The sequence below is a fragment of the Solanum lycopersicum genome, chromosome 3 (genome assembly GCF_036512215.1).
Source record: "Solanum lycopersicum chromosome 3, SLM_r2.1".
Lineage (NCBI taxonomy): Eukaryota > Viridiplantae > Streptophyta > Magnoliopsida > Solanales > Solanaceae > Solanum > Solanum lycopersicum.
This window is the reverse complement of record NC_090802.1, coordinates 58,886,269-58,906,725: the sequence shown is the minus strand read 5'-3', so window position 1 is coordinate 58,906,725 and position 20,457 is coordinate 58,886,269. Positions and strand designations below refer to the sequence as shown.

The following is a 20,457-nucleotide window of genomic DNA, read 5'->3' as shown; positions in this document are numbered from 1 at the left end:
TTTGCTCTCTCTTTGAAGATTTGAATCTATATTAATTACCCATCTTATTAAATTAAAAAAGTAGTAATTAATTTATTTTCTATATTAACTATCTTTTATTTCCAATAATATTTATCCGTGCATACTTCTTAAAAAATTATAAATAAAAACTTAATTTCAGTAAATTATAATTTGAATATAATAAATATGATGCTTGAAAAATGTAATAGACAAATGACTATAAATTATGACTAATGATAAGGCTAAATTAAGAACTAAACTTAAAATTTTCTATTGATTTTATGAAGTGAACAATTATTGTTACATATTTCAAATTGGAATAATATGAGATGGAGAAAATATACTAAAAAATAAAAAATAAGAAAAAAAACACATTTTTCTTTGTATTTGTAGAAATAGTTATATGCAATATTTTCAAAAATATTTTTGGGGCGAGTCCCACGAAGAATTTGTGGGGGGTAATATCAAAAACGCTTTGAGGCGAAAATTAAAGAAGTAGATCTTTAAGGCATGAATTTTAAAGTTTGAGGTGTAAGCCCGAGTATACTAACGTAAGTCTTAGACGTAAAAACGTATACCTCGGTGTTTTTAATTTATTTTTTTGAATCCTTTTTGCTTTAAATCATATTTTTATTATTGGTGTAATGATATTTCTCAAATAGTAATTTTAATATTTATTTTTCGTCATTATTAATTAGTAATATTTATTTTAAATAAAAATCATAAATCATTGAAAGAAATATTTTGCTTATTTTATTACTATAAAAGTGACTATACATGAGACTGCATCCCATAGATTCATGAGACTTACGCTGCCATCTCGAAGCTTAAATCCCGTATAAAACGTCTCGCCCACCTCAAAGCACTTTTACGTATCTCTTATTATACTTTTTCAACTAATTTTTCTTTGTAATTCAATTTTAGATATATATTTTACTTTTGAATGGTCAATTCATATGTTTCAACTTTTATTCTGATTCGTGACCCTTGCACGATATATTTGTATTCTAATTAAAATTAACCCTTAGTATGATTTTTCTACCTAATCCAATATGTACATCCGAATAACCAATCCAATAAACTCATTTATAATGCTTGATGTGAGTTGGCTTCTTGGGTTAGTTGGGTCGAATATACATATGATATCATATAGAAGAATTATAATAAAATTTAAAAGTATATTTTAATTGAAAAATATTATATTTATTTAGATGTCATGTAGTAGAATAATAAGAGTCGAAATGAAAAGTAACTTTAACTTTGCCAAAATTACAATAGAAAGCCCTTATAGAAGGAAACATAATAAACATATTATATGACCGTACTTGGCAAGTGGAAATGACCTTGTAATCATATAAAAATTGTTCATAACTTGTGATTTTAAAACAAAGTTAAATGATCTTTTACTTTAAAAAAATGTTTTCTTTTGTGAATATTTAAAAAGGTAGAGTAATTTCTATAAAATAATTTTTTTCCAACCATTTATAAATTCCCTTATAAATATAAAATCATTCATTGTTTCGTTATGTAAGTGGAAAAATAAAAGGAAACTTTTACATATAACCACTTCAAAATAATTAATTACTTTCTATAGCTATAGTTTGATGATTATAATTTGTAGCTACATGTTATATGGGAAAATAAAAACAAGAGACAATTGCATTTTTGCCAATTAAAGTACAATTTTTTTCATTTTATAAAATCAAAGATAGTAAAAAAGCGTTCGAGAAAAATAATAATTACAAGAAGCACTTGTCAAAGCATATTTCCTAAAACAAAATTATTTTTTGACGAACATCAAAAATTAATTAATTAAATGCTATATTAAGCAATTTTAAAAAATATTTGACTATCCTATTTTCGTTAGTTTTACATTTTAATTATTGACTGTTTCATTTTTTTACCTGAATTATCACTTTGTTATATCAAAATATATCTATATATTAAAATACATATTAACTATCAATTATCTTTCTTTTTATTTGAATTATCACCGTCACGTACCTAATTATGAATTTCTCCCTCCAAAATTTCCTTTTCTTTTTCTCTTTGTACCTAATAGCTCTTTCTTCTTAAAAAAAATAACGTATATTTAATTAATATCTTCTGAAGGAAAAAAAAATAGTAGACTAGTAGTATTTCCTTTTATACAAAGTTTGGTACCTACATGAAAGTTGTTCAACTAATAAACGATCTACTAATTGTTTATGCTTTTTAATTTAAAAAAGATAATTTTCAACGGTTGAAAAAAAAGCTTTTAAATAATTTAAGAGCTATTAATTGGAAGCCGCTATACTTAAAATACGGATAAAGGAATGTGAATTTCGAACCCCTCATTAACAAGAACGAGAAAATGCATAACATATTAACATTAGATTTACAGTTACTCACTTCGCGAATATTTATTTATTCATGTTTAACTTGATAAGTCTTTTAAGATATAATAAATAAAATGATAATTTTTAGTATATCATTCATAAATCATAATTATTGTTGATAATTAAATTCTTAGGAAATGAATATCTTTAATAATAAAGGTAAAATAAGTATAATCCTGATTTTTGAAACCGAAAGTTATTTTTAATTTGGTGACAAATAAAGATGGATAGATGAAAGTGGATTTGTTACTATTTACCTATAATAGAGAATTATGATTTCGATATTGCTGGATGTGTCTCAATTATATTCTATATTGAAACCATAAATATTATAGAAATATGCAAAAGAAAGTAAAAATAATCTCTTATTAATCAAAACACATTAAAAATAAAATATTTCATTCAAGATATGATAGTCAACGTTCCAATTACGTCTAAGCTACTATTTTTATAATAATAATAATAATAAAAATCGCATGGATGAACAAACATATATTAGTTGATTAGTTAACATAACTATGGTTTGAATTAATTACCTCTTGTAAATTAATTTTAGTTGTAATTAAGTGTGTGTCTCTCCTCTCTCTCCTCGCTTATACATATACAAATTATACATATACATATACACTTATATGAGAAATATAGAAACAGAATTGTTTCTCTTCATTGTTTGTCCTCTCTCGCTCGCATTTCTCTCTTAATCTTGCTCGCCAGATATACAAATACATATATACACTAATTACATATATATAATTATCTGACACACACTTATGTGATTCCACAGATATATGTATATAACTTGCCTTATTTCACTCTATATCCTCTCTCCTCACTCTATATCCTCTCTCCTCACTCTAACATGTAGCTACGATTGTACTTAACAAATTATAACTACGTATCATATTTGAAATTATTGTAATGGCTATTTGATAAAGTTCCCATATAGTATTAAAAATTTTAATCTCAATATATTATATAAAAGTTCAATATTTATGGCGGGGAGCCCAACCTACACGTAGGACAAGTAGTATAATTAATGGATGGAAAAAACTAGTGAACCACCAACGCCTACTAGAATAGTAAGCTCTACAAATTCAAATGAAGGTAACGTATGTATAACTCTAGCTATATTTCTTCCTTTTGACAAATATTAAGTTTGATTTCACTTCATCAATACTTAGAGAATGTGGACTTCTACTCCATTTTTTAATTATTTTATTGAGTACGTATAGTATTGGGGAAGCATTTGACTGATTGACTTGGTAGATTCACCAACCCAAACTGTCTTATTAAACTATCTCAGCAATTTTTGGTAATTGAAATTTTGTTTGGACATATCGTTCGAACTTTTTAGGTGTTGTGTAAACGTGAATTTCTTTATTTTTTCCTTAGGAAATGTGGCGCTTTATGTTCAGGAGCATAGTTATATAGTCTTTAGGGTGTTTAATTAAACACTCTTTATCGAAAAATTATATCGTATATATAAGTAAAATAATATACAACGTGGTTAAATAATGTATTTTGGACACCTCTAACAAAACAAAGTGTTGTAGACTAGTGATTTAAAGTTCCTTCAAAGAGCCAAGTCTTTAAGCATTTGCAAGTTCAAATCTTGCTACCAGAATTAAGCCTTTTTTTTTTTTTTCAATTCTTCTACCTACTCTTTTTTTCCAATTTTTATCATGTATATTGCATGGTTGAATTATTAAATTTCTAATGCGCTCATTAGAAAAATGTACTCGTGTATAATTTATATATCATTCGTGAAATTTTTGGCTATGCCACTTTTTTTGTTGATGTAGATTTGGTCAAGAGGTTCGCAAGTGAGTATCAATGATGTTTTATGACTTTTATCTTATTTTCTATGTTAGATTATTCAGTTTAGTTACTATACATACAACTTTAGTTTTGAATTTTCATTTAGTTTTAAAGAATTTATATTCAGCCTTGAAATAATTAAATGTTCGTCGAAGGAATTTTGTCAAAATTCTATTTCAAAGAACGTTTGGACATGACGTATGAGGAATTTTGTCAAGCAATTTTGCTAAGATTGAAATTTTACTTTATTTTGATTGTTTTCACAATTTCACTTCAAATTACTACAAAAATTTAAAAACAACTTTAGTGTGTATGTTCATCCATTACTCTATTTTTTAAATACTAACATCTTAAACTTAAATATACATACTTCATTCGTTTTGAAATACTCAATATTCTTTTTCTTTTTTCCATTTTGTTTCCATAATTCACATATGGACTAGAGTAAGTTGGGTGTATTTGGATTAGCTTAAAAGAAATAGTTTTTGAGTAATAAAACTAAAAGTGTTGTGAGACCTACTTTAGCTTTTTAAGTTATTTTTAATATTTTTAAATACTTTCTAACTTATTTTAAGTCATTTTATTTACTTATTTTAAGTTATTTTTATATTTATGAAACACATTCAGAAATCAGAAACTATTTAAAAAGACGTCTGATCAACTTTTAAGTGAATCGAAACGCCCTCTTAATGTTATTAGATTTGGCTTTTAAGCTATTTTTTAGCCGTGTAAAAGTTTGGGTAACTAAAAATTTTGCTTAAAAATCATCATTTTTTAAGGCTGAATTCTTTTCTTAAAAAAAGGAAAAGACTCAAATCTGTCATCGAATTTTTAAAAAAGGCTCATTTATGTTATTATTATTAAAAAAAGACGCATTCATGCCATTTCAAACAACTTTTAACACTTTTTAATTAAAGTGTTTGAATTAAATGTATTCCTTAAAAATACCAAAAACACATAAAGATCATTCACAATTCTCAAATTTTAAATTTCTTCAATTCGAGAATGAAGATGGGTTCAATGGGGTAAAGTTAATGTGGGTCGGAGTGTATATGATTTGGGTGGGTCTAATTAGGATTGGATGAGTTTGTAAGTTAATTTAAATTATTTAAATTGTGATATAAGAATGTCGTTGTATTTAAGGAATTAATTCAATTCATTTAAATTTAAATGGGTGATCGTTAAAAAATTATCAATATTAAATTAAGGTGAATGTCATAGGTATTTGAGAGCTAAAAGATGGATGAACGATAATTTTATATTATTTTTAACCGTTCAATGATATTTTAGGTTCTTTTTTCATATAGTAGATACTGATTTAAACTTATTTTTTTTAAAAAAAAATTTGTAAGTTTTAGTTTAATATGATTACAAAGATATAACTTTAGTTAATATAAATTTTATTTTTTGTGATGCTGAGAGGTTTTTTCTCTATTATCTATGTAGAGAGATTTTAATTACTTAATTGTTTAATTCTATTTAATACAAATTACTTTTAATCGTTAGTAATTTTTATATACTTTATTCTATTTATAGTTATTCATATTTATTTAGTTTTAATTAATGTGTAATTTAGATAGTTTATTATTATAATGGCTACAATAAATTTTAGCTTACTACACAATCTTTTGGAAAATTAAGAAATAAAAATTGTAATTCTACTTAACAAATACTTGCATAACTAATACGATAGTGTCTACATAATTAATAAATACATAATTAATATAAACATTGATGAGAATATAATATCAATACCATTAACTTTCTGTTAGTAACAAATCAGTAGTTTTAGTTAATAGTTAGTTACAAAGTTACAAGTTGTTAGTTACAAGTTGTTAGTTTCCAATAGTTAGTTAGAAGTTAGTTGTGCTATTCATCAAGGTTATATATAGGCTCATATTGTATTCATTTTAACTAATTCACAATCAAGGCAATATACACTTCTTCTTCTCACAATCTGCTCTCAAGTTAAAGCTCTCAAGTTCAAGCTTTCAAGCTCAAGTAGAAGATCATCAATGGAGTTAAATCGATGGTGTTAATCTCTTCATGGTATCAGAGCATTGGTGTCTAATTGGTCCTGTTTCGAAGTCAAACTGTGAACCATCTTGTTGTTGTTATCAACCGATTCGATCGATTGATTGAGAGGTTGTGTTGTGAATTCATTTTGGTTTCTTCTTCTTTCTTTCTGATCGAGGAAACACATTCATAGCTGGAATTTAGCAAGTTCTAGATTATTTTTTTTGTGTTAGATCTCTCACAGAAACACAATGACTGGCACTCAAGTTGGAGATGTTGCTTCTAGTTCAACCACATCTCGTTTGGATTTTTCCAGTCCCTTTTACCTGCATCCTTCAGAGAATGCAGGATCATCATTGTTACCTGGAGTCTTCGATGGTACTGGTTACAGATCTTGGAGGAGAGCAGTCCTCAGAGCATTATCAGTTAAAAGTAAAACATGTTTTATTAATGGAGCAATCGTGAAGCATATATCTACTGATCCTAACTTCATGCAGTGGGAAAGATGTGATGATATGGTCACATCTTGGATCTTGAATTCTTTGTCTCCAGAGTTGCGTGATAGCCTGCAATATGTGAATAATGCCAAGGAGTTATGGGCAGAATTAGAGGAAAGATATGATCAAACAAATGGATGTAAATTGTATCAGTTACAGAAGGAGATAAATGAGCTTGTTCAAGGTACTTTAGACATCACTAAGTACTACACAACAATGAAAAAGATGTGGGAGGAGATGAGCACAGTTGACATTAATTCTCAACGCACATGTGTGTGTTCTTGTGGAGGTAAAACAAAACTGCAAAAGGCTGAGCAACACAGAAGATTGATACATTTTTTGATGGGGTTAAATGAATTGTATACTACTGTTAGAGGTAGTATTCTCATGATGAACACTCTTCCTAGCATGGCTCAAGCTTTTGCTATTCTATGCCAAGAAGAAAAGCAAAGAGAAGTAAAGCCTCATAATCATACAGCCTTGGATTCTACTTCTCTCAATGCCTATGGACAATACAATAATAATGCAGGTTACAAAGGATTTAGAACAGATTATAGTTCATCTAAAGGGGCTGGATCCAGTTCTGGTAACAATATGTCTAGAGGGAATTCAAGTATCAATAAGTCTACCTTAGTATGTGACTATTGCAAGAAATCAGGACACACGAGAGATAGATGTTATAAACTTCATAGATATCCATCCAATCTAAAGTTTCAAAAGGGAAAAAAAACAAGTCCTGCAGCAAACATGTGTACTTCTGATATGAATGCACAACAATCTGAGGAAGAGCCTCAAATGGGAAAGCAGATGCCAATAAACCTGTCCAAAGATCAGTATGAACAATTACTCAACATCTTGGGAAATGTACAAACTGGAAATGGAGGTTTTAATTCTGATAATTCAAACAGCATGATGAATGGGGCTGTGAATTTGGCAGGTATACTTGCTTGTTATTCCTCTATGAATGATATAGGTGATCTTTCTTGTGAATGTGTTAAGCTAACTGCTGGCTCTTGGATAATAGATTCAGGAGCATCACATCATATGACTTATGATAAAACCACTCTCACAAATATTAGAACACTTCCATATCCTTTCTTAATATCACTTCCAAATGGTTACAAGGTTAAAGTGACTCAAGTTGGTGATGCTTGTTTAAATCCAGTGTTAACTCTAAGCAAAGTGTTATTTGTACCCAGCTTCAAGTTTAATCTCATTTCTGTTCATTGTTTAGCACTACAACTTAATGGAGTCATCAGTTTTGATAAATTTTCTTGCTTATTGCAGGGCCCTTCTCTGAAGAGCCCTCTGGAGCTTGGTAAGGCCAAGAATGGTCTATATTTCTTGTGTCAAAAGTGTCACAATTGCTGCAAGTCTGCTGAAGAAAAGTCATCTCACTCTAGTTGTCATCTTGTTTCAAAGTTTCACAATGTATCTTCTGTAAGACAGTCTCAAATTTCTACTGCAAATAAAGAAAATTGTAAGACTATATCTTCTTCTCATTCTAATGATAAATGTCTTTCATTTGCTGATGTCTCTAGTCACACATACAATGATGATGAACTTTTATGGCATGCTAGATTAGGACATGTACCCTTTGTAAAGATGAGGAATATAACATCCATACCTGTAAACTTTTCTCCTAAACAACCTTTTTCATGCAATATATGCCCTATGGCTAGGCAAACTAGGATACCATTTCCAGAAAGTACATCTATCACTACCAAAACTTTTGAACTACTACATGTTGATTTATGGGGACCATATCACATTCCTACTCATGATGGTTACCATTATTTTCTTACCATGGTTGATGACTACAGTAGGTCCACTTGGACACAACTACTAAGATGCAAAAGTAATGCTCTTCAAACCATCAAAGCTTTTGTGTCCCTCATAGAAAACCAGTTTCAAACCAAGTTGAAAACCATAAGATCAGACAATGGTTTAGAATTTACCTCATCTGAAGCTGTACATTTCTTTCAAACCAAAGGCATTATACACCAAAGGACCTGTCCATATACACCTCAACAAAATAGGGTGGTAGAGAGGAAACATAAGTACTTACTTGAAACAGCAAGAGCACTGTTGTTTCAATCAAAGTTGCCTTTGAGATACTGGGGAGAGTGTGTTTTGACTGCCACATACATAATAAACAGATTGCCATCTAAACTTCTTCAAAACAAATCTCCATATGAGATATTATACCTTAAACAACCTACCTATTCTCATCTAAAGAGTTTTGGTTGTCTTTGTTTTCCAACTGTTTTAAAGACTCACAAGGATAAATTTGAACCAAGAGCCATTCCTCATATTTTTGTTGGTTATCCATTCAATACAAAAGGATACAAAGTCTTAAATCTAGCTACAAGGAAAGTTCATACATCCAGAGATGTTGTTTTTCATGAAAGAATGTTTCCTTTTGTTCATGTTCCTGATGATGACTCTAGTTTTAGTTCTGTCTTAAAGATGCTTACTCATTCTGCTAACATGCCTTGTATGCCTGGAAAAACAAACATATTTGCTATTGATGAAATGCTGGACAATCTTACACCACATGAAGTCACTGAAAATCAAGTAACCAATATCACTAACATACATGAAACAACATCTGTTGATTCTACAACACAAGAACCTAGAAGAACTTCCAGAACAATAAATACTCCTAGTTATCTAAAGGATTATACATATACTCTACCTAAATTACATTCCCTCAATACTTTTGTCTCTCACAATAACCATGTATGCTTCAATAGTCTTTGTCCTGATAGCCAGCAACTAGTCACAGCTATTTCACATGAATGTGAACCTAATACCTTTGAAGAGGCAATATTGCACCCTGCTTGGCAGCAAGCCATGACACATGAATTTGAAGCCTTACATGCTAATGATACTAGGGAAATGGTCATGTTACCTGATGGAAAAAGGGCTATTGGTTGTAAATGGGTATACAAAATAAAGCATAAGGCTGATGGAAGTGTAGAAAGGTTCAAGGCAAGGCTGGTAGTAAAAGGCTATACACAACAAGCTGAAGTAGATTACAGTGAGACATTTTCACCTGTGGTGAAGATGACTACTGTTAGAACACTGATTTCATTGGCTGTTAAGAAAGGTTGGAACCTGTATCAACTAGATGTGAATAATGCATTTTTGCATGGTGATTTACATGAGGAAGTTTACATGGTACCTCCACAAGGTCTTACAACAAGATGTGATAACATGGTGTGCAAATTAAAGAAATCTTTGTATGGGCTAAAGTAGGCAAGTAGGCAATGGTATAAGAAGCTAGCAGACAGTCTGTGTTCAAGGGGATATCAACATTCAGACAGTGACTATTCCTTGTTCTACAAGAAGAATGGGAGTTCCTTGGTTTTTGTTGCTATATACATGGATGATATAATCATGACTGGGAATAATATTGATGAAATCAATTCCTTAAAGTGTTTCCTGCATGACCAATTCAAAATAAAGGACTTGGGGAAACTACATTACTTCTTAGGCCTGAAAATATTGTACAGAGATGATGGTGTTATTGTTTCTCAGAGGAAGTTCACTTCTGATCTTCTGAAAGATTTTGATATGTTGAGTTGCAAAACTACTTCATCACCACTTGATTCCACTGAAAAATTGAAGACCACTGATGGTGAGTTATTGACTGAACCTTCTCAATATAAGAAGTTGATTGGCAAACTCAACTTCCTAACTAACACTAGAATGGACATATCCTATAGTGTACAACATATGAGTCAGTTCATGCAATCACCCAGGGAACCATATTTGAAAGCAGCCTACCATGTGCTCAGGTACTTGAAACAAGATCCAACTATGGGTATTTTTATTTGAAACAAGGCTGATCTTACTGTGAGTGCATACTGTGATTCTGATTGGGCTGCTTGCCCTGAATCAAGGAGATCTGTTAGTGGTTACCTAGTTCTTATGGGAGATAGTCCTATCAGCTGGAAATCCAAGAAGCAGGCAACAGTATCACTGTCATCTGCTGAAGCTGAATACAGGGCAATAAGAGAGGTTGTGGGAGAGCTAGTATGGTTTGAGAGGTTGCTGAATGAGTTGAATGTGCAGTGTTCTCTACCAATACATGTTCATTGTGATAGCCAAGCAGCAGTTCACATTGCCAAGAACCCAGTTTTTCATGAAAGAACAAAACATATTGAGATTGATTGCCATTTTGTAAGGACTAAGCTTCATCAAGGGTTAATCACACTTCATCACATATCCACAGATTTACAGTTGGCAGACATCCTCACCAAAGCTTTAACTGGAGTTAAACACAGTTCTTTGTTACACAAGTTGTCTGTGTTTGCATCACCTCCAACTTGAGGGGGGGTGATGAGAATATAATATCAATACCATTAACTTTCTGTTAGTAACAAATCAGTAGTTTTAGTTAATAGTTAGTTACAAAGTTACAAGTTGTTAGTTACAAGTTGTTAGTTTCCAATAGTTAGTTAGAAGTTAGTTGTGCTATTCATCAAGGTTATATATAGGCTCATATTGTATTCATTTTAACTAATTCACAATCAATGCAATATACACTTCTTCTTCTCACAATCTGCTCTCAAGTTAAAGCTTTCAAGCTCAAGTAGAAGATCATCAATGGAGTTAAATCGATGGTGTTAATCTCTTCAAACATAACTAATCAATACATAACTTTAATTAACAATCAAACGACTCCTAATAAATTGATGCTAAACGCTTACAAGTAAAATTGATGCACATGTACTGAGTGTGCCTAAGGTTATTATTATTGGGGTTGCTCATGATTATGATTAAAAAATCAAATCGAACTGTAATTCGAATCAAATAGACTTTAAAAGTTGACGTTTGATTGAGCTTGATTCTAAATATTGAAAATACTATTTGGTTTGATTTTGAGTTATTTTCTTAAAAAAACCTTGTAAAATAACCGAATTGAACCAAGAAATTATACTATATGTATAAGTTTTTATAATTTTATATTTAATTAACTTAAGGCTTTAACTATATAATTTTCTCAAACGCAACAATTAAATTTGAGAAAATTACGCGATTAAATAAAACTATACTACTTAATTACTCACCATAGCTATAATTTGCAATGATTATCACTTACGACTAATATTATACATTAATTACGTGGGTTGACTTCAAATTTATATAATTAGTCACATTTGTGTATGTATAATTCGTCAAAATATACAAATACATATGTATAATATACAATTATCCAATCATATACATATAGAATTCACCTCTCTCCCACTCTCTACCATCTCTTCCTCGCCTCTCTCCCCCCCCTCCCGATCTCGCTCGTCTCTCTTCTCTCTCCCCCAATCTCGCTTGCCATATATACAAATGCATATGCATAATATACAATATCCATATACAATTCACCTCTCTCTCACTCTCTGCCCTTTCTCCCAATCTTGCTCGCCCCTTTCCTCCCTCTCCCAATCTCGCTCTCCTCTCTCCTCCCTCTCCAAATCTCTCCTGCCATATATACTACATATTCTAATATACAATTATCTAAGCGATATACACATACAATTTACCTCTCTTCCACTTTTTGCCCTCTCTCCTCTCTCTCCCGGTCTTGCTCGCCTCTCTCCTCCCTACAACATGTAGCTACGAATTGTAATTATCTAACTATAGTTATGGAGAGTAATTAGACTATTTTTGAGTGACTATATGTGAAAGTTCTCTATTAAATTTTAGCCCAATTATTACAACTCTTAGTCTAGCTTCGTCAAAATTCATTATTTTAATTTTTACCTATCTTATCTCACATAAATAGTCATGATTTTTTTAAATTGAATTACTTTGTTTCTATTATAATAACTCTAATATTGTGCTTGATTCCACAATTTTTCATGTGAATCGTTATTTATATATTAGGTGATTGTGTCCATTAAGATACAGATGGACAAATAAAAAGAAAAAGAAACTGTTTTCTTGGACATAGCAACGGACAAAGCAAGCTCTGCAGCTTAAATCAATAGTGAGTAAAGTTTTCTCTAACGAAGAGTTTTGCTTGCTCTCACCTTGCAATTTTCCTCTGTTTTCAGACTGTACTATTTCCTCTCCAGGTGTGTAATCAGACTGCAAGAGTTTTTTTTTTTTTTGGTTTTTTTCTTTGATTTTTTAGCTGATCTGAATCGGTATATAGCCATAATTTTTCGAATGGGTCTACATGCTAATAGCTGATTTGGGTGATGGCTAACTTAGCTTGAAAAAATGGTAGCATTAATTTTTTCTGCTTCAAATGACTTGACCACAGAGCATGCATGGAACTGATTTCAGTAAAACATTACCCTAGAAATTGAAGGGTCGTCGTTATGGAGACTTAATTAATTATTGTTACTCATCAATCAACATTCAAGCTATTAACTGCGTCGAATTTCGATTTTCCCCCTTTGATAGCTGCTTCTGCCTCTGCAGATTCTACTTGTGCTTGTGTAGCAGCGTCATAACGTCCTATTTGTGTTACATTAACTCGGATATTCTCTCCGTAATTACTTGTCCATAACTAATAAAAAAAAATTATAATTGACATCGTGAATTTAAAATTTTAACCCTATTGTTCTTCAGAAACATTAACTCTTTAAATAAATTTTGATTATAATAGGTAAAAAGTTCGTCTTCTTTTTGATTTATCAAAAAATGGACAACTAAAAAGTTAAAATTGGACAAGTAAAAAGAGACGGAAAGAGTACTTAAGAGCAACATCTTTTTATAGTTATTTATTAAGGGTATTTAGTAAAAATACTTGCTTTATTTTTTAAACTTGAACTTCCAAGTTGATATTTTTATACACTTTGTAGGATTTAGAAGTTGTTAGGGGAAGCATACTCTGTATAGGGAGGAGATGGAATGCGAAAACGAAGCATGTGGTGGGTGCAAGAAGGACTGCATGTTTATTCATGGAAAGGGGGTTCTTTCTTTCTTTAAAGTAATGATTGACAAAAGTTTCTTACAAGTTCTGGTAAGTTTTAATTCCTTGTTTTTATGCTTATTTTATCGACTTAGTTTAAAGTATTTGTTTTATGAATGTATAGTTGGTTTTGACTTGTGATCACCATATTTGTAATTAGTTATTCTTGTATAAATTTATATTTGTTGGTGAAATCCTTTTTGCTTAAACTGAGTGCAATACTATCTGTTTAATACAGGTTGGACAATCTTTGCAGTAGCTGTTCAAGTTTTAGAATTCATGAGCTATGACAATACTGATGTAGATAACAAACCAATTTTCATGCTTTATTTTCAATAGAACATATCTTGCATAAATGCATTAGTTACTCTTAGCATTCTCTTTGGCATTTATTGTGTTAGAAATCATTGTTCCATCTAGAACTCAAACAACTTCCAAGGATTTGATTGTAAACCTGTTTCATTAACTTTGCATCCGAGTTGTGTATCCATATGTAGTATTTCGTAGTTTTAATTTCTGCGCATTTACTTTCCAGTTTTTTCCCCCCAAGTTTGCTCGATCAGTTCCACACCTGACTGATCAGGAAACTTATCTGGAGGACTCAAGTGGACACAGATGGAGGGTAACAGTGTGTAACCACAAGGGTTCACTTTCTATCCGTCAGGGATGGCCTAAATTTTCATCAGACCATGGTTTGGATGTGGGCGACTTCTTGGTTTTCCACTATGTTCCGGGTCAGCACTTCATTGTAAAAATATTTGGAACAAGTGGTTGTGAAAAGAAGTCCTGCAGTGATATTGGCAACGGAAGAAAAAGAGCAAGGACTTACCTTGAAGCAACTGCCCCGGCTGAGCTGTTTCAAACAGCTGATATAAATTCAGTTAAGAAAAAGAGTAAAACATCCGCTGAATCAGAGTCTGAAACGGTCACACACAAGACAAATACCGCCAACTTTAAAACATCTGCTGAATCAGAGTCTGAAAAGGTCAGATACAAGGCAAATGCTGCCAACTTTAAAACATCTGCTGAATCAGAGTCTGAAAAGGTCACATACAAGCCAAATACTGCCAACTTCACAACAAACATTAATGCTGACATTGGGAAGGGACAATCAGTACATTCAGCTATAGATGTGGATGAATCATGTTGTGTGATTGATAGAAATGCTCAGTATGATCAAGAAGATGACAGGTTGTGCTTGCATCTGTCAAGTTTTGAAATGCCAGCAAGCAAACCTCTTACAGTAGGAACTAGCAGTCCTTTTAAAGGTGACATTGGAAAGGATAATCAGGTTGAAGCCAATTTTAGATCACAAACAGAATCAAATTTAAATGTTGAGATCGACAACTTGAATTCAAAAGCACCGTGGTCAAAGCTTGAGGCTGGAATCAGGGCAACCAATATGATTAGTAGTCCAGCAAAGGATATTCCACTGCGGTATCCAAAATATAAGAAATCCAATGAAGCATCTCAATTTGGTAAGCTTTTTTGTTCACAACAAATTGTTAGGATTGTTTTTTTTGTTGTATTGTTTTGAATATGGATATTACGGTTATATACTTGAGGCAGTGATGACTCAGCTGTAAATTGGTTTTGCTGACACTATGTTGAGCTTGACCTTAGTCTTGACTCTTGAGCTGTACCAAATTGTTGGGGTCCCATATCGTTTGTGGGATGGTACATGGATTCCTTCTATGGTCTTGGTCAATCCTCTTCGCATGAGCTATCGTTTGGGTTGAGGTAGGTCCAAGGTCAATTTCTTTAACAAAAATGCAGTCTCAGGCTGCATTTAGATTCCATAAAGCTCAACTTTGTAGGTTAGTGAGTACAGGGAAGCCTTTTGTTCATTTTGCTGATTAATTGTAACCTAAATTTTGTTCTTCAATCATCAGCTTCAAAAACTAATTTTCTGTCTTCTTCCAGTCCACATCAGTATAACCCTTCTTCGGTTTTCATCTTTTTGTCGTATCCATCTAATTTCTCACGTGTTTTCACAGTTTCTACGATTTTTCCAACTCCCTCGGGTGAAAATGTCATTTCTACCTTCCATGTTTGACTCAAAGATTTGGCTTCAGCAGTATCTATGTCATTATTAATTGCTTCCCTCAGAGCAAGTGGGGTTTTTGTATTTCTATTTATTGTTGGAGTTGTAAATTTGTTTTTCTTGATCATCTCGTGAATGATTAAATCCTTAATGGCGATATCACAACAATCTGGAATTCCTCAAGAAACTCAACTTATATGCAGAGCTCTCTTACATATTGACATCCCATTCCATTGAAACTGTTCTGCTTACTTGGTAACAGAATCTTCAGGATCTTGGTTGAGACTTAATTAGCTTCCACTACCAGCGTCTCACACTGTCGATTTTGCCAACATTTTCCTTTTGAGTTTTACTATTTTTACCTCTTTTTGGTGACATGCCCTGTTGCACAACTCCTCTTTCTAATGATTGTCTCAGTAGCATCAGTTCATTTTTAGCAATCGTTCCAGAGGTACTGTGTTTCATCTTTGTATTTGTCCTAACAATGCCTAACTTCTTTTTGGTCCATTCTGGTCAGCTCCACCTTTATTCGGCCTATTCTTATATCAACTTTTCCAGTCATTAATCCAACAACTTTTTCAGTTGCTCTTCAAGTATCAGTTAAATCTAAGTCCATGATGTTCCAAACATTTTCATCCCAGTACCTCTTTATGGTGTAAGAAGCACCTGTCATTTTAGAGCTGTGAATTAACCGATGATTTTCACGAGGGAAGACTTTACCATTCTTTTCTTTCTGATGATTTTATTCGCTATTTCAAATGGCGTTTGAGTATATCTTGTTTTCCAACTAAGAAATAATACAACCAACTTGAAGTTTGAGTGGTCGTGTTGAGAGTCAATAGAATCATAGCAGTATTGTGTAGAATATTCTTAATGATTATGTCCTAAGATATAAATCTCAAGAACTACGGAACTTCTCTTATTTCGTCTGATTCAAATTATGATTGGAATTCGTTCGAGTACTGGACTTGTTCATTTTGGAAATATGAAATCAATTATTCCATTTGAAATTTTAGGATTCAGTACTTAAGAGTTACCAATATATGAGCTAACTTGTGATTACTACTTAATTGGTTGTACTGATCATGTCCTCTGTATTAGGACATTGGCCTTTGACTGGCCCCTACTCCTTCCATCCCAAAAGACGAGCCTTTCCTATCACATGTTCCCCTTACATGCCCCTGAGGCCATACCACTCTCCATCACCAGCTTATTTCCTCCTCCTTTCAGCCTTTCGTGTTCATCTTAAACTTTCTAAAATAGAAGCAAAACCGTTACCCATATTGAATCCAATCACATATCCAAAGTAGGACTTGAGAATTTTTGACATGAAATTGTTGGTTTTAATTTTGGCCTGAGAGATTTTGAGCTTCACTTGATTGGCTAGTAGACATGATCCTTATCTTGTGACTTTAAAGGATTTTACATTGGTAAATATTTTTTCCACATGAAGCTAGGGAAGCAATGCTAGTGAAGAAAGAATTTGAGGAGATAACAACAGAAGCATTTTCTCCTGCTAGAGCAATACATGGTGAGTTTTTTATTTCATTCTTATATATCTTCTCAACTTATTTAATCCGGTTTCGTTTTTCATAAATGCCTATGGCATGTTGGTGTTTTGCTTTGAACTGCCTTTAAGCATCTTCTTGCTGTTTGTTATGTACATGATTCAGGAGGAGAGTATGCAAATGGTAATGAAAAAGTCATCAAAAGTGAGCCTGCTGATTCAGGAGACGCACGATCCCTTAATGCAGGAAGCTATTCATGTTTGGTGGAGATCGATGGCCGAGATTTTCTGGTAACACCTAGTTAAAATATCATTCGTTCCGTCATTTTGTTGGTGGATTGCAATTCTCTACTATTTGGTGTGGTTTTGATACAAAGCGGGTTAGTTGAATGAAATACAAGAAAATAATGCCAAAATAAAAATTAAGAATGGAAGTGATCTAGATCCCCTTATTGAACAATTAAAGACAACAATTTGTGTAAAATTAATTACTTTCTTCAATTAATCGGGTAAGAACTGTTTTTACTTGTATAAGATAAATACCAAGTATGTACATGATAAAAAAATCCAGCTAGTGTATTGTAAACTGTAAGTAAAAAATCTCTCAATAATATCCATAACAATGTTGTGTCCGAAAAACGTAAAGAACTCTGTATGTAAGGGCAAATCGTGCACCCCTCTCTAGACGTCATGAGATTTGAATTCTAATTTTATGGAAATAATAAGTAATAAAATCTAACTAGAAAACTAGGTAAAGTTAAACTAGGAAAACATGTAAAATCAATGTCACACTTCACAAAACTACCTAACAAATTAAGGAAGTGGCAATTCTTGAACCAAACAAATACAAGCCAGATTTCAGCTCTTTTGAGTATAATTTCCAGACCATTTGGACGTGTAATTCAGCCCAACTTGGGCTTGCTTTTTAGTTCCTTTTGTGCTCCATATGGGCCCCAATCTTTATGCTCTCAAGCTTGGACTTGGACCATGAAATATTGTGCTTATCCCACTCTTAGTCACAATTTTTGGGCTCTTCTTCCACGATGAGCATCTTTTTGATTTTCCATTGAAGGCCAGCAACATTGCATGCCGCCATCTCTTTAGCTTCCTGAACTTCATCAAGTCCTAATAGAGGTATTCCACCATGGATGCTATCAGTTCTCTATGAATATTCATCAATACTGGCTTGCAGACTGCTCGAGTCGATATATGTCGTGAGTTTACCACTGAAGATGCATCCTCTTTAAGCTTTTGACATTCTTTTCATCAAACTTTTGCATTTAATAAGAAGATGTTAAGAGGGAATAATGTCTTTCCCAGGACACCTTTAGGCTTAACACTATAAACTGTTTTCTGAAAATTCTGAACATTGAAGTAAAGTTATGATTACTTTGTAACTCAGACGTTGAAATAAAAAAATACATGTACACCGGATTTGGTATAACTTTTGTCTTTTTTGCTGCTCTAATTTGTTCAAAATAGGCATCTCGTAATCACACACACTGGACACACAATAACTTATTATTCATACTTTGATCAACTTACTATTATGTTTCAAGTTTAGCGCCTGAGAAGCAGGACACTGTTTCTTTAAATCTAAAGTTGACGAATATGTTTTCTTATTTGGATGTCCTTGAATAACTGTGAGGTATGATTTTCTCGAAGTAGAGGGAATCAATTGGTTGGTAAGACCTCTCTTTGTTATACTTCTTTTCTTCAAAGCAACTGTCTTATTCCATCACTTCTTGCGTACACAAACATTCTGTTAAGTTTCTCTTTGCAAATAAGATATTTTGATTCTTTGGTTTATATTCTAAAGCGGAAGATGTCATATAGGAAAAGGAACACTAATCTTTTTGTGAAGCAAGACCTGCCATTTACATTGTTTTAAACATTCTGTTAAGTTTCTCTTTGCAAATAAGATATTTTGATTCTTTGGTTTATATTCTAAAGCGGAAGATGTCATATAGGAAAAGTAACACTAATCTTTTTGTGAATCAAGACCTGCCATTTACATTGTTTTTCGAAAGTTCTGATCCTTTCATCATCTGGATACCATGATAAGCAGCACTTACATTACATTGCTGTTACTGAATCTGGACCTCCTTTAAATCTCTGCAGGAATTACCAGAATCCTGGAGAAAATATTTACCGCAAAAGGCAAAGCTAGGAAGGATGATTATTTATCTCCGAGGACAAGATAAAAGAATCTGGCCTACACTTTATAATAGCAGATCAGGTTTTAATGTTTTGACATGTGGTTGGAAACAGGTTACTGCAACTTATGGCCTGAATCCAGGAGATGAATGCCTGTTTCAACTTGTAAATCAGCGCGGTTGCATATTTGATATACGCAAAATCTGAAAGTGGAAATGAAGGTAAGATGCCAAAGAAGTACTTGGAGCTGTTTACTTTATATGCAGTTACAAGAGGAATGACAAAAGGAGCTATGCCAGTTTCTCATAAATTGTTTTTGAACTACATTTAGTTGTTGCCTGGCTAGGCCACTAACTCATGGATTATTATGTGAATACTTTTCTTAAAAAATCAAGTTCATTTGTATATATGGTACACTGTTTTTTGTAATGGAATATGAAATCTTAGAGCAAATGTTTCATTTTGTTTGGCATATTACTGAGTTTGATTAATGTATAATACTGTTTTTTTCGATATGAAAACTGAAAATTTTATTTAATTACTTTCAAGAATTTAGAAAAAACACATGCTATGAAAAATGAAACTCTTTTTGTCATTAATCAATATTTGTTTTCTATTTTTTTTTTGATGGCTTTATATACTTAATAATAAATCTGTAGATTTTGTTAACCATGTCTAAGATTTTTTAAAATTTATGTAAGATATAAATAAAATAGTTGTACGATGAATACACATTAACTATTGATAACATTTAATGTTTATTATTAGAAGTCCAATGAAAGTTTACTTATATCTCTTCATATGAATCTTTTCAAGTTTGGAGAATTGTGTATACCAACAAGATATCACTCGTAAATATGAACCGACAAAAAATGTTGCAGTAGGTATTAACATATTCTGAAGGGGACATTATTAAATGGGTAAATCACATAAATATGTTATATTGAAAAAATATTCATCATTTATGATAATATAATTTTTCTTACTAAATATAACAATTTTTTAAAATTAATGTATTGTCACTTGCATCTTTCTTGGGCGTTTTATCTCTTTCTTTTTTTTAAGGAAAAATTACTTAATTACACTCCTTTAATTATCTTAATAACCATTTA

The 20,457-nt window shown here is 31.9% G+C and overlaps 1 protein-coding gene across 2 annotated transcripts; it reads left to right on the top strand.

The window, feature by feature from the left end:
- Nucleotides 1–12,589: 12,589 nt before the first annotated feature.
- On the top strand, nt 12,590–19,817 carry LOC101262505 (B3 domain-containing protein Os01g0905400-like). 2 transcript variants are annotated; one of them, XM_010320745.3, is made up of 6 exons: nt 12,590–12,704; nt 13,528–13,688; nt 14,173–15,115; nt 17,135–17,212; nt 17,355–17,479; nt 19,310–19,817. In XM_010320745.3, exons 2-6 carry the CDS (start codon nt 13,572–13,574, stop codon nt 19,550–19,552), a joined length of 1,506 nt encoding a protein of 501 aa, XP_010319047.2. In that variant the 5' UTR covers nt 12,590–12,704; nt 13,528–13,571; the 3' UTR covers nt 19,553–19,817. The 2 variants fall into 2 exon arrangements, with proteins under 2 accessions (XP_010319047.2, XP_010319046.2); XM_010320744.4 differs by having other exon boundaries at nt 12,622–12,792.
- The last annotated feature ends 640 nt before the right edge of the window (nt 19,818–20,457 follow it).